Raw genomic sequence first — 15,510 nt, forward strand, 5'->3', positions numbered from 1 at the left:
TCAAAGACATCTGCCCCTTCTCTCACCATGCCATAAAACCCACCCTTAAAAGTCCACATAGGTCTTCAGAATGCTCCCTCTACTGCTTGCTTTACCCTCATATGGGTGTTTATTTAGGGTTAGATCAATTCAAGAGTCAGTTATCAGGACAGCAAAGAATACAGTTTACCCTTAAACAACGCAAGTTTAAACTGTGCATATCCACTTATGTATGACTTTTTTTAATAAATATAGTCAGCCCTTCAGATCCACAGGTTTCAAATCCTTGGAGTCAACCAACCAAGGATTGAAAAATTAGTATTTTTACATTACCAACCGTGGATCAAAAATAATGTTTTGATCTGCATTTTGTTCAGGTACCTAACCCCCTCATTGTCCAAGGGTCAACTGTAACTCCTTAAAGCTAAAGATTCTTGGGTAGACAGGAGACAATCCCATCAGACAACCTCATGCTCTGGTTTCCTAGGGAAGGATTGATATCAACAGTGTTACCACCATCAGAGCGAAGAAGCTGCATGCTAATAGCCAACAGACCACACCTAACACATGGAAGGGTTTTACTTGGCTAATGCACTGTTGGCTCATGCTAGGTTTCCAGTTTTAACTAACTAGAGTTGCTTACATTTTCCAAGTGACCTATTTAAACCCTCAGATCTTCAATCCAGAGATGTTTCTGCCTTCTCTTGGAAAAAACTGTCAGATGTAGCAACCCTAAGTCCACATGCTTACATGGCAACAATGAGCTGAAGCTGTGCACTTCCTAGATGCACCACCATGCCCACAGCTTCCTACTGTCCCCAAACTGAGGATCACTAGATGTTGAACATCTTACACTGACCTGCTTCAGTCACTTACAGTACCTGCTCATCCTCTCATTTGAGTTTCCTAGCCCTGCCATTTCATAAAAAGTGGCCAACTGTCTTGACAAGGGAGCTGTGGTTGAATAAATGAACCCCTCTTCCCTATAGGACAATACTCATAGTGTTACACAGCAGTGAAGTCAAGAGAAAAGCAAGATGATGCTATAACAACCAGGAATAAATGCAGGATTCAAAATAATAAGACTTTATTTCACAGTCTCTTTGAGGAGCCCACGATTTACCTACCATATTGATATCCGCTACTTGTCCTGTGCAGTCAGCTCGCCCAACACCTATGTGGTAGCCACTGAAGTTCTGAAATAGAGGAGGCTCTGGGGTAGTAGTCACTGGGGACGCCTGGGTGAGTGTGGAGCCCTGGGTAGTAGTCACTGTGGGGCCTTGTGTGAGTGTGGAGCCCTGGGTAGCTGTGGGGCTTTGGGTGGTCTGAGGGCTCTCAGTGGATGGAAAACCTAAATCCAAAAATAGAATAAAATATTTGAGACTTGAATCGGGCTGGTAAACACACCATACAGATGACGTATTGTAGAATTCTATAGCTGAAACCTATATAATTTCATTAACCAATGTCAACCAATAAATTCAATTAAATAAATAAATATATAAAATGTTAAAAAATAAAAATAGAGTAAGATATTTAAGAAACAGCAATTCAGATAACTTAGATCACTTATGTGTCAGCATCAGTTAGAACATATAAGTTCAGGTTCCTGAGAAAAAAATCTTTGTATATTGTTTATGTGTGTGATACATGGTGGAAAACATCTCAGGAACTTGTTTTATATCATTCCTAAGAATGATCTTTTTCTTTACTGCACATGTTTCAACGAAACAATCAAGGTCTCCATCAAATCTCCTTCAGCTTCTCCTCACAAGCCATTCCTTTCCAAACTCATTACCCTTCACTCACTCGCCATGCACTTCTACTCCAGCCAAACAAATTATGTGCCAGGTTCCTGGCACACAACCTACTAAACACAGCCTCTTGGGATTTGTTCTTGTCATTCTCTCCATCCAGAGTCCTCATTCCTTTCTTCTTCACCAACCAGTCTCCACTTCCAACTACAGAATTGATTCATTTTCATCACACTCATCTCCAGGATGCCACCCCAGCTGTCTCTATCCTGCTTTGATCTTCCTCAGCCTTCTCAAGACTTTTATTCTTTTTTTTAAAGACTTATTCTTAAGTATATATGTAAAAATTATATATAATTTTTTATTGTTTTTTAGAGAGAGAGGAAGGGAGAGGGAGAGAAACATCAATGTAAGAGCGAAACATCAATCAACTGCCTCATGCACGCCCCCTACCCTGGATTGAGCCTACAATGTTGCTGGGAATCCAACCAGCAACCTTTTTCCGTGCATGGTACCATGCCCAACCCACTGAGCCACAACGGCCAGGGCTAAAGACATATTCTTAATGCAACCTACATCATATATGTTGACATAGTTTTATCTTATGCTAATGATTCTCATGTCACCATATACACATAAGTACACACTATATTTCTTATCAATAAGTATTTCACATATACATATAAATACCAGGGAGGCAGAATAGCATCTATACTAATAAAAGAGTATTATGCTAATTAGACCAGGAAACCTTTTGGAGATATTCCAGACAAAGCCAGTGGCTTGGCTGGCCTGCAAACCACCCCCAAATTGCCCTCAGCCCCTTGCCCAGTCTGGTCACACACCCCAGCTGGGGACCCTTACCCCGATGGGGAAGTGACCAGCTTCCCCCCTCAACCCCTCATCCAGGCTGCCATGCCCCCCAGCAAGGACCTCACCCCACCCCGGTGGGGGAATGGCCAGCCTGAAAACCTCCCCAGCCTCTCACCCAGGCTAGTCCTGACCCCCAAGGATTCCCTTTAGGGAAGACCAGCCAGCACCCCTTTCAGGGAAGTCAAGCCAGTCCCCACCCATGCACCAGGTCTAATTAGCATATTACCCTTTTATTAGTAGAATAGAGATCATGCAGGTCTCTATTCTATACTAATAAAAGGGTAATATGCTAATTAGACCAAGAGACCTTCCAGACATATTTTAGGACAAAGCCATGGTGCCAGGGCCGAGGCAGAGGTGGTTTGGGGCAATCAGACCAAAAGGGAAGGACAGTTGGATGTGTTTAGGTCATCAGGAGGGGCCAATTGTGGGCAAGCAGGCTGATGGGGGGAGGGGGGAAATTGGAGGGACCAATTGGGGGCAAGCAGGCTGGTGGGGGTGCAGTTGAGGGTGATCAGGCCAGCGGGGACAGGCAGTTAGGGGTGATCAGGCAGGCAGGCAGGTGAGTGGTTAAGAGCATAGTGGTCCTGGATTGCAAGAGGAATGTCTGACTGCTGGTTTAGGCCCAATCCCCTAAACCGGCAGTTGGACATCCCCCAAGGGGTTCCAGATTGGAGGGACAATCCACCCCCTGCAGGAATTTCATGCACCAGGCCACTAGTTGAGAATAAAAGGACAGGTGCCAGAAATCTGGATTTGAAAACCGACTTTACCAATTAATGCCTAAACAAATTACTTAAGCTATCCACCCCAATTTTTCTCATATGTACAACAGAGATAATAATAATAATAGCCTGCTTACAAGGGTTATTTTGAACAATAAATATGTTAATGTATTTTAAAAATATAGAGCAGTGACTGCCTTTTAGGTTTTTGTTTTATTTCTATATTTAGACATTTTACATCTACATTTTACTTGTTTGTTTTCAACCTGGACAACAGCCAGGGATGACCATGGCAGCAGAGGTCAGTGTCAGAAGGCATTAGTGCTCAGGAAGTACTTAGGCGAGAGATAGCAACTAACTCATTATGGAATCCTAGACTTCTGGACCTCAGAAAACAAAACAAAAAAACAAACAAAAAAAACAACACTTAGAGATCACCTGGTCCAATCTCCTCACTTTACATATAGGAATATTAAAACCAAGAGAGTGACTTAACCAAGATTTCAGAGAGCATATGATTAATCATGTGACCAAACCAGATCTTCCAACTAAGAATCTGATGAGCTTTCAACCACATTCCAAAGGGAGTTAGGCCACATTCTCTACTGGACATCTAGTATTGCCAGAAAGGAAGCAGGAAGCTTTGCTATTGCTTTATTGATACTGACATAAGGATGTGGTGCCAACCAAAGCAAAACTTACATAGCCAAGGGCAAACTCTTTGAGATCTCAAAGTCTCAGCTTTCACATCTATAAAATGATACTAAGACTGGCATCTACCTTCATAGGAACCTTATTAGAATTAAATAAGAAACTGATGTAGCTCCTGATTACAGTGCTTGCTACAAAGAAGCCCTTCAATAAACAGCAACTTCCACTATGGGAATAGTTGCTGTAATTATCTCTCTCTCTCTCTCTCTCTCTCTCTCTCTCTCTCTCTCTCTCTCTCTCTCTCTCTCTTTTGTTTTGTTAATCCTCGCCCAAGGATATTTTCCCCATTGATTTATAGAGAGGGTGAAAGGAAGAGAGAAGGAAAGGGGAGGGGGGGAGGAAGGGAGGGAGAGATGAAAGGTGAGAGAGAGAGAGAGAGATCTACGTGAGAGAGACATATCTATTGGATGCCTTCTGCTCATACCCTCACCAGGGCCAGGGATGGAACCTGCAACCCAGATACATGCCCTTGACTGAAATTGAACCCTGAACCCTTCCGTCTGTGGGCCCACACTCTAACCACTGAGCATACTACCCTGGGCTCCCTGAGTCTCATTTTAAGACCTAAAATTAAATAAGCCTACAGAGCCTTTCATTTTTAACAGCCCAGGATCCGCTCTGCCCACTCCTGGCACAGAGGATTTCTGATCCTCTGTGTTTGCAGGAAATTCAAAGCACGGGGACATGGTGGAGAATACACTGGGAAAGAAAAAAGGCCACCAAAGGGAAAACTGGGGTTCAGACATTCATCTTCTCCATTTGGCCTGAGTCCAGCCCTCCCTTTACTTTGGTCAGAGCATTCACACCCCACTGTCTTCTCTATTCCTTTAACAGGTATAACATGACCTAGAGCTGTGGTTTGCCGCTCTGTTGACTAATACTAGTGAGTTTGCCGACCACTGGGATAGGGGCTTAATCACAAGGAACAACAACAGCTTTTAATTATTGGAATCTCTGGGTCAGTGGTCAGCAAACTCATTAGTCAACAGCAGCAAACCACAGCTCATGTGCCGCATGTGGCTTGCAAGCCGTAGTTTGTCAACCACTGATCTAGAGGTTACTTTATAAAGACTCATGGACCTATTATTGCCTCTAAATAGAGCCTAGATAGTTTTTAAAAACTAAATTAATTTATGGAGCTGAAAAGCAATTAAGATATGTCTAAACACCCAAATTTCTAGCTTCTCTTGAAACTCTGGAGAATTGAGTCCATGTTGATCCTAACAACAATCAGCTGGCTCTCAGGAGGGGCTGTGGACCCTCTTCACCAAAACTGCAGCTACCCCATCCTGGTCCCCTCCACACTCGAGCTCATTTACAGAGCTTCCTTGACCCTCCTGAAGATGTGAATTCAACACTCTCTTCTTCAAGGCTTTTAAAAGACTAATTGATACTTAGTGAATCTTTCTTCTCCTTTTGCCTCCATTATCAGCATTATCAACAGACACTATTTCCTGCCTTAGTGTCCACAGTAATCAAGAAATTTTCTGCAGGTGTAGGCACAGCATACAAGAGGGCCCATGACACTTGCCTTTGGGGTTTTCAATGGTCCCACTGGTGATAAACAAGAGGCTGAGAAGGGCCACCGTGATAGCAGTCATCATCACGAGAAGGACGATCAGGAACGTCTCTAATGTAGAGAAGGTGCGCTTGGCCATTTTTCCTAAGAAAGCAGCAGAGATGGAAGAAGAAATAAGGAAGAGACAGAAAAAGACAGAATCATAAATTAAAATGCATAATATGCTTCAATCTGAGACGTCTTAGCTCTTTCATAGGAACAGACTAAAGAGCACATTCACCCTAGTAGTTCCATATCCCAAGCCCATAGCAGACAAGACCAATCGATTACAGCACTCTTCAACAAGTTCAGGTGGGCACAGTACTCATCCTGGCATCCACCACCCATCCTTTGGCATTGGCAACTAAGTGAAAACCTATTTGCCTTCCTCGGCTACATCACTGCTGCTTTCCTTTATGGTGATGATGCTATTTCTGGGTCTAGGTTGGAGCACTTCTGTCTGCGGGATGATGGACCACCCACGTTGTTTGTGCATGGGAGAGGGCTTGCTGAGGGGTGTGATCAGAGACTAAGTAAAATGATCTTGTCCACCTGGAGGTGACGTCCATACCATAGGCTTCCAAACCCCATGCTCTGACTTTCTCATCTACCCGATAAGAAAATGGCCTGTAAAGGGGGGTTGGCATCTCTGGTCTCAAGCCAGGTGTGAATAAAATGTTCCTCTTTGGTGATAAGGATCTCCACACATTTTGCAAACCCTGTTGCAGATGAAGAGGATAAAAATACAAATGCCCCTGTGTTCTACAGAAGTGGAGAACATCCTTACAAATTCCTTAGCATATTTTAGGAGAAGAATTCATCATTATACAGAGGAACTATAGAAGCTTAAAAAGTCATATAACAGGAGAAAGTATAATAATGGTCATTAAAAAAATTGGATTCTGGAGTCTGACTCCAGAATTCAAATCTCATTTCTGCCACTTACTGCAACTGAACTTGGGAAATCCCAGACACTGAGCCTCAGTTTCTCCATCTGTAAATAGGAATATGATGGTTTTAATTTTAGTATCTATTTCACAGAGTTCCCAGCAAAATAAGAGGAGATAATGCAAGTGATAATTTGTTGGTTCCATGGAATGTAGCAAGTGCTCAAAATGTTTACATTCATCACTGGGTTCCAAATTGGCAAAACTCTGTGTTTCTCAAGGTCCTTGAAGGGCGTTTATATGAGACTACCATTAAAGGACTATTGGGATCACAGGAAGGGACTTGCTAGCCCACTTTATTAACCGTACTTTGGGAAGCCTGAGCAGTGAGATGGGACTGGAATCCCAAGACTTGCTCACTTCCCCTTACCCCCCTGCCCTCAGAAATAGTAATATATGGCAAAGATGCTGCTATCCCCAAGAGTTGTAAATTGGCAACAAAAAATTGTGTTTAGTACAGCCCAGACAATTTTTGGTTTCAATTTGACTTAATTGACAAGATAAAAGATTAAGTCTCACGATTTTTCTATAGAGTCCACATTTGCAAATCTGAAACTTCAAATTTCTTTCAAAATACTCCATAAAACGTGGCAACGCTGAGCCAGCATTCCCATTTGCCAAAAGTTTCAAAACTTAGTAGGTGCTGTGCTTTTTAGATGGTGTGTGCTTTCTCCAACCTGCCAGAGCTCCTACCTCATGGTTCCTATACATCTAAATTACTACCTGGTCTTTGTAGTCATTTTGTTTTGCAACCCCTGGACTAAAGGTTAAAAATCAACCAGCAAGCAAACACTTCAGAGGAAGGGCTGAACTGGGAATGGACAAAGAGACGGAAACATCTTTCTACATTTCCTGGTTATTGGTAGACTTTCCTCTCCATATGGCACCACCATGACCACCTTCCAGACCAGCAGTAGGAACAACTTTAAATTTAAGGCGGAACAAATTAGTTCTGCGTCTGGGTCCCAGGTTTCACAGACAGGCCCCTAGAAGTGAGGAAACACATCTAAGCTTTGCCTCTGGAACTTTGATCATCCAAAGAGGCTTATTAGTCATTAGCTATTGTTTCAGTAGCAAACTTCAAACCCAGTACACCTAGTTCTTGCTCTAATCTTTGGTTTCTGTAAGCCTTTCTGTTAGCTGAGACAACTTGTGTACAAAAAAAGGGCAATAAAAAATGGATGACTGCCAAGTGGGCCTCCCAACCCCGGATCATCTACAGGCAAATGGTATATATAAGAGATATAGTCACGTGGTAGGAGCCGGTGTAACAAACAACAAAATCATACTTTTCTTTTTACACTAGTTTTTCTCTGTTGACTGATTATCACTACCCGCCTTTTGCACAAGTCAACAGAAGCACTTCATTTAACCTTAGAGTTCCCACCTCTTACTCGGAGTTGAGTGATGTGTTTCATCACTCTTACTTTGTTGCCAGAATTACTGCCAACATATCACAATCCTTTTGTAAGCCATTAGTACTATTTATTTCTCATAACAATTAAAATCTGATTTCAAACATTAAAGCAAAAGCCCTCTGTTTTGCTGCAGAAGGCAAATGGACCAAGAATTACATTTTTTCTAAAATATGCATTTCCTTATGGTTCCCACTTAATCTAGCATAATCCTAGAAGGTCAATGATGAGGCTCTAATGAGACAACAGCAAGCCACTTGTCACATCTTTACAAATAGTGCTGAGGTCTGAAAGAAAAAAGTAATAATATGGCAAAATGGGTTTCCAAAGCTAAGAAAATGGGGTGGAGGTTTGGGTTTTCATCAAGATCTCTGAGGCAATGGGTGACTCAAGATCCATCCCTCCTCTCCAAGAAAACAGAGGCATTCTTACCTTATCCAACCCCTCAAAAGACTTTCTGCATCAGGGAAACCAAATGGTGGTCCAAAATCGTGTTTCCTTCCCCTTGCACGTTGCTCAGCTAAGACTTCTCAGCACTCTCTGATGCCTACAGAGGAAAGACTTTTCACAGTGATTTCCCAAAGAGTTCTCATTATCATAACTTTGTGGGCTGGGTACAAGGATAAGATTAAAGTGTATTGATAACAAAAGGCTTACAGACACTCTCCCTTGGGACAGCCTAACACTGAGGTAGAATTACAGAAGACCTGCAGGGCTGAAGGTCAGTCCTATGCAATGTGTACAAGCTGGAACAGAAAGAAAAGAAAGAAAGAAAAAGAAAGAAAGGAAAGAAAGAAAGAAAGAAAGAAAGAAAGAAAGAAAGAAAGAAAGAAAGAAAGAAAAGGAGGGAGGAAGAGAGAGAGGAAGAGAGAGAGAGGGGGAGGGAGAGAAAGAGGGAGGGAGGAAGGGAGGGAGGGAGGGAGGGAGGGAGGGAAAGAAGGAAAAAACACCTGCTTTTTCCTCAACTGGTCCCTCAACCACATTCCGGTGGCATTAGAGTGGGCTATGGGTCCCACTGGGCAATATTTACTCTGATTTCAGAACAGAAGAGCATTTTTAATTTTTAGTAATTATATGTGGTTAAGATTATGGATGGGTTTCACACAAACACACACACACACACACACACACACACCCCTTTTGGCTCTTGGTATTTTCTGTACTAGCCATGGAGCACATTTGTAAAGGGGAAATAAAACGTTCACCTCCTCTTGGAGAATACAAACCATCTAACAGCGTGAAGTTAAACAGTGGCCCACCAGAGACAAAGAGAGTGAGAAGGAGGCCAGAGCCCCCTGTTGGGCTAGGTAAGCCCAAGCTGTCCAGGAAGCACTTTGAAGATGACAGTGGCTGCTTAATTCCTGGCAGAGTTTGGTCCGCCCCTCATTTAGTCCAGCTAATAAACGAGGCCGGAACGATGGACTTAGAATCTAAACCTTTTGCGAGCCCCTAATGAAATGCAGGATCTAGGCCATGATCGCCCACAGCTGGCTGCTTTATGTCGCCAGAGGAGACAGGCCTCTGAGTGATGCACACAGACAGCTCAAGTATTCCGATTAAACCCAAATAAAACCAGCCCCTCGCTGTAAGTGCCTCTTTATGGGAAACACTAATGACTGGGGGGACTACGTCCGAGGATAATGCAGACATACAGGAAGCAAAACCCACACCGTGGGAGACTTTCTAAGACAAGAGACCCAGGTCCTTCAACAAACACAGTGGAAGTGGAGAGGGAAAGAGCAGAAAAGTGGAGAAGGGGGCGGGCAGGGGGAAGAGGAGGGAGGAGAGAGAGGAGGAAAACAGGAGGAGAAGAGAGACTGGAGGGGAGAGTAGGCACGGGGAGGAGAAGGACCAAGGAGGAGAGGAAAGGAGAAGAAAGCTGTAGATTAAAAAAGGCTGAAGAGACATCAATCGGCTGCATGTTGGAAGCACTTTTTAAACCATCATTATTTGGAACTTGATTCAAACAAACTGTTTTTAAAATTATGAGACAATTGGGAAAATCTGAACACCAACTAGATATTTGATGATATGAAGGGATTATTGCTTTAAATGTTAGTGTAATAATGATTTTATTATACTTTTTTAAAAATCCTTATCTTTTTGATACATCTCAAAACTAATAAAAATAAAATACCCAAAGTGCAAGACTGATCAGTGGATAGATATGGAGGTGCATAGATGATGGACAGATGGAAAACAACTTCGTTCTGTAATATGCCAGTGGACGGGAGAGAGAGGGCTAAAAGCACGGTGGAGGGCATTGTAGAGAGCTTCATGCTCCACTCTCTTTAAACCCAGCCAGGCGCAAAGGGGGACCCTCCTGTGCCTACGATCCAGATGTGCTTGAGGTTCTGCCTTTCAGAAACCCTAGTGTGAGACCCCGGTTCAGAACTGAGCTGCTTGGGAAGAGAGGCGAGGCCTGGGACACGGGGTTACTGTTTGGGATCAGGGCAGCGGGACTCTGCTGGCAGCCTGGTGGCTGCTTCTGAAGCCCAGTTGTTTCCTCACCCCATGACCATGACCGTGACAGACTAGCCCACCCCTTAGCAGCTCAGCTCCGCAGTTCACGCTGGGCAGTTGTTCCCAGAAGCTCAACCTCCCTTCCCTGTCTTTGCCTTCACAGAGGCTCTGCATGTTCTCTCTAGCCACTCACAAATCTCTCTTCTTAAGCCAGTTGGGAGTGGATTCTGTTACCTCCAACTAAGAACGCATCCTAGCTGAACCTCAGTGAAGTGGGCGGCGGAACATCCATGAGGTTAAAAGCGATGGGCAGAGAATCCAAGATGGCTGCACAGGTAAACACCTAGCCGCAGCCGCACACAACAATTTCAATAAAACACAACTAAAATAGAAAATGGGCATTACCCAGAACTACAGGAAAGTCGACTGACTGGAAATTCTACAACGAGAAACAAGGAGAAAACCAGAAGGAAGCGCAGAGGAGCTGTAAAAACCTAAGGTACGGAGACATGCGGTACGTGCGGAGAGGACTGAGTTGGAGCCAGAGAGGAAGGGCGGGGCAGCTGATTGCCTGGCTGGTGTTCCCTAGTGGGAAGGAGATAAAAGCTCCGACTGTGCTGGGCCCCAGTTCCGACTGCTCTGAACCCCAGTTCTAGGCCAGACCCCGGGGACCCAGGCTCAAACAGAGGGAGCTGGGCTATAAGGCGGAACCCTGGGGGAGCAGCGAAAGGAGGTCCTGGAGGCGTGCACATTGCATGCAGAGAAGGATGGTTGGCTGTGCTGCAGGTTTGCCTTGGCGGGAAGGAGACTGGGGCTACAGACTGCTCTGAACGCCACCTCCAATCCCACTTCCAACTGAACTGAACCCCAGTTCCGGGCTCATTGGGGGAGAGCCTAGACTGTTTGGTAGCAGGCGAAAATCGAGGGCACCTTTCTCTCAGAGGTGCTTGCAGCGAGTACTGAGACTCAGGAACCGCATAGGGCGGGGCTGACGGAAGCCAAGGCTGTAGGCTCCACCCTGAAACTCTGCCCCATCAGGGAAGCTGCGAAAATGCCTATACGAAATAGATCACAAACGAAAGAAATGGAGGACAAAAAGCGACTGGATATAGAGTTCAAATCTACTCTTATAAGGTTTTTCAAGAATTTCCTAGAAAAGATGGATAAGACCTATGAGGATATGAAAAGGGATCAACTAGAATTAATAAGGAATCAACAAGAAATGATAAGGGATCAACAAGAAATAAAGAATACATTGTCTGAAATAAAAAATATTATATAGAGTCCTAAAAACAGAATGGAAGATCACAAGAATCAAGTCAAAGATTTGGAACATAAAGAGCCAGAAGACACTCCTCCGCAGAAGCTAGAAGGCAAGAGAATCCAGAAAATTGAAGATAATGTAAGAAACCTCTGGGACAACTTCAAGCAAACCAACATCAGAATTATGGGGGTCCCAGAAGATGAGAGAGAGCAAGATATCGAAAACATACTGAAAGAAATAGTGACAGAAAACTTCCCCCACCTGGTGAAAGAATTAGACTTACAAGTCCAGGAAGCGCACAGAACTCCAAACAAAAGGAATCCAAAGAGGACCACACAAAGACACATTATAATTAAAATTCCAAGAGCAAAAGACAAAGAGAGAATATTAAAAGCAGCAAGAGCAAAGCAGGTAGTTACCTATAAAAGAGCACCTATACGATTGTCAGCTGATTTCTCAACAGAAACCATGCAGGCCAGATGGGAATGGCAAGAAATATTCAAGGTGATGAATAGTAAGAACCTACAGCCAAAGATAATCACTAAAGCTATCACCCAGCAAAGCTATCACTCAGAATTGAAGGTCAGATAAAGAGCTTCACTAATAATAATAAAAAAAAAAAAAGCTAAAGGAGTTCATCACCACCAAACCAGAATTATATGAATTGCTGAAGGGGGTTCTTTCGGAAGAGAAAGTAAATAAAGATAAAAATTATGAACAACAAATACGTAACTATCAACAAGTGAATCTAAAAACTAAGGAAATTTTTAAAAATCTGATAAACAATATTAACTGTTGAATATAATAGAATCAGAGGTATGGAAGGGGAGTGAACTGACGATTCTTGGGGGAAAGGGGAGAGGGGGATGTGGGAAGAGACTGAACATAAACTGTGCACCTATGGATGAGGACAATGAGGGGTGGGGAAAGGGCAGAGGGTGGGATGGGAACCTGGTGAAGGAGAGCAATGGGAGGGGTGGTAGGAACATTTGTAATAATATGAACAATAAAAATTTATTTAAAAAAAAATAAAGTAATGGACAGTCTGGCACACTACATTTTCCTTAGGTCCAAACAGAAACGCGTTGTACGTACACCACAGGGCTGTCATGGTGAGAGCTTACCCCCCGGGTTTGTGGACTGGAAAATTCCTTGGAAACCCAAAGCAGTGCCATCATCAGTTGACTATGTATAGAACCATCTTTTCGCTTCTCTCAGTTGAACCTTGATCTTAAACCACAAATAAACAACAGATAAAAGAACAGAGCCCCTTCTGTTCCAAGCCGGAGAGAGTTTCTTGTGACACCCTCTGCCCTGTGCTATGCCGAGCCTGGGGCTGTGACGAGGTGCCGCGCCTCATTGTAGTGGGAGCCCAAGGGCAGGGAGGTGGCCTCCACAGGGGCCGGGCTGGCCAGGCTGGGCAGACAGGAAGATGGCACCGGACAGAGGAGCACCCCAGGGCTCCTCTCCCCCTGGGGACTCACCAAGTCCAGGTTCCCAGCAATCCTTATGTTCTGCTTTCCTCCGAGGACAAGAGAGATCAGCTACTCAAGGGCTTCAGTTTCTCTCCCCAAATGTATCCCAGTCTTACCTCCGACATGACGGGGCAAAATGATAAAGAGAGATGTTGAGGTTATAGGAAGGCCTGGAATTTGGATTCTGAAGATTGAGGCTTTTTTTCCTCATTGCAAAAAGACAAGGAAAAAAAAAAAAAAAAAAAAAAAAAAAAGCAGACTAACAACCCTGGCCAGTGTGGCTCAGTTGTCTGAAGCATCATCCAGTACATGAAATGTTGAGAGTTCAATGCCTGATCAGGGCACATACCTAGGTTGCAGGTCCAATCCCTACAGGAGGCAATTGATCAATTTCTCTCACCTCTCTCTCTCTCATCAATAAAAATACCTTGAGTGAGGATTAAAAAAATTGGATTTGCACAACTTCCTTAATTCTCTACTGTTAGATAGAGAACAGTGTGGGGCTATAGGACGTTTGCAGAGTATCTGGAGATTATTCTCTGATGATTTATCTTTTTCCAAAACCACAGATAAGAATGTATTGCATTTGGCAGTGACAAATTTGACCAGTTTGCCATACAAGATTACGAAGGCAAATTGGGGGAACGCAGGCTGCACCTTCATTTATCGTTATTTCAGGGACAGGGTGACAATACTGTTTGATGTAATGCTTCCCCTCTGCATAAATCTCAGGCTCGGCATCCCCCACCTGTACTGTGCCCTGCGGGGAAAGTACCGCACTGTCCATGGATATAGAACTTGGAAAAGAAGGGACCAAGAGAAGCAGGAAGCAACATGCTTGTATCACAGTCCAGCCTAACTGGATGTTCTCTCTGGCCAGTGGGGGGACAGGATGGCCTCAGTGGAGCTTGACATCAAAGTATTTGTCTTCCTCATACTGGGCAGAACCACGCTGAAGCAGAGCAGTGCTTGGTGAGAACTGTTCTTTTCCGTGCCTGGAGCAAGTGGACTTGCAATCATTCACAGCGGATCCCTCGCTAAACCAGCTAAAAAGCAGAAGGGGAAGAGGACCAGACCATCCCCATGCTGGAGAGCAAATGCACGCATTTCTCACCTTTTCTGAAGCTGCAATATGTTCACCTCATCCCCAAGGGCAATCCAATTAAGATGCAGGAGGAAAAGAAAAACATTCTTGCTCATATGCATCCACCTGAAGAGATAACCTGGGTATGTCATTTGATTTGGGATGATGATAAGGGTTAGGTGGCATCTGAAATGCCCACGCTCAAAGGGGATAGCTTTGTGGTCGGCAAACGGTGGCTCACGAGCCCCCTGTGGCTCTTTGGCCCCTTGAGTGTGGCTCTTCCACAAAATACCATGACTTGGGCAAGTCTATTTAGAAGAAGTGGCATTAGAAGAAGTTTAAGTTTAAAAAGTTTGGCTGTCAAAAGAAATTTCAATCGTTGTACTGTTGATATTTGGCTCTGTTGACTAATGAGTTTGCCAACCACTGGGATAGCCACTGTACCCTATGTGAAGGCCAGGACTGAGTCTCAGTGTGAACAAAAGCTGAGCAGGTTTTGGGTCCCAAGGGACTGAGGTTAAAGTATGGAGTTACCACCAAAGGTTAGTGGTAACTAACCTTGTTACCACAAGTGGTTAGTGGGTTCTCCAGGAATCAAAAGGCCAGCCTGGGAAGTCCATGAGCTAAAGCTAGAGCCAACAATGGGTGGAAACCATACAGGAATCCCAAGCTTGCAGGAGCCAGAGACAGGATCCAACTCAATATAAAGCCAAGACAGTGTCAGACAGGGATGGAATCTAGGCTAAAGCAGATGAAGCACCAGAACAAAGAAGTTGGTGGTCTTGGGCAAAGACCCAAATCACCTACAGGTACTGTTTGCGACTCCATTTAATGGGTCAGTAGATTAAAGAGACTCGCATGGGTTGGGCTAGCTAATCACACCAAGACATGAAAGACAACAACTTACTGAGCTATTACTGTGTGGACACGTATCAAGCCAGGGCAAGAAGGATAGCCATCTTTTTAAAAATAATAAAGAATTAAATCAAATAAGCTTACAGAACTCTTTAGTGTCTTCCAGACTTTGTTATGATAACATTATATGAATTCACTCATTTGATACTTAAGGATGATACTATTCCTATTCCCATTTTACCTTTAAGTTAAAAAGCAAGCAAGACAGAAAAACATAGACCAGACCCGTGGTCGGCAAACTCATTAGTCAACAGAGCCAAATATCAACAGTACTACAATTGAAATTTCTTTTGAAAGTCAAATTTTTTAAACTTCTTCTAATGCCACTTCTTCAAAATAGACTCGCC

General features: G+C 43.8%; 1 protein-coding gene across 1 annotated transcript in view; it reads right to left on the bottom strand.

Annotated features, from left to right (window-relative positions):
• ASAH2 (N-acylsphingosine amidohydrolase 2) overlaps positions 1-13,390 on the bottom strand; it is a 58,537-nt gene extending 45,147 nt beyond the window's left edge. Inside the window, exons 1-4 of the mRNA XM_084903337.1 lie at positions 13,174-13,390; positions 8,395-8,509; positions 5,553-5,705; positions 1,107-1,330 (exon numbers count right to left, since the gene is read on the bottom strand). Of these exons, the coding sequence (XP_084759463.1) occupies positions 1,107-1,330; positions 5,553-5,700 (372 nt within the window). The 5' untranslated portion in view covers positions 5,701-5,705; positions 8,395-8,509; positions 13,174-13,390. The remainder of the gene's footprint in view (positions 1-1,106; positions 1,331-5,552; positions 5,706-8,394; positions 8,510-13,173) is intronic.
• Between the last annotated feature and the right edge of the window lie 2,120 nt (positions 13,391-15,510).

The sequence above is a fragment of the Pipistrellus hanaki genome, assembly GCF_964339955.1.
Source record: "Pipistrellus hanaki genome assembly, chromosome: 14".
Classification (NCBI taxonomy): domain Eukaryota; kingdom Metazoa; phylum Chordata; class Mammalia; order Chiroptera; family Vespertilionidae; genus Pipistrellus; species Pipistrellus hanaki.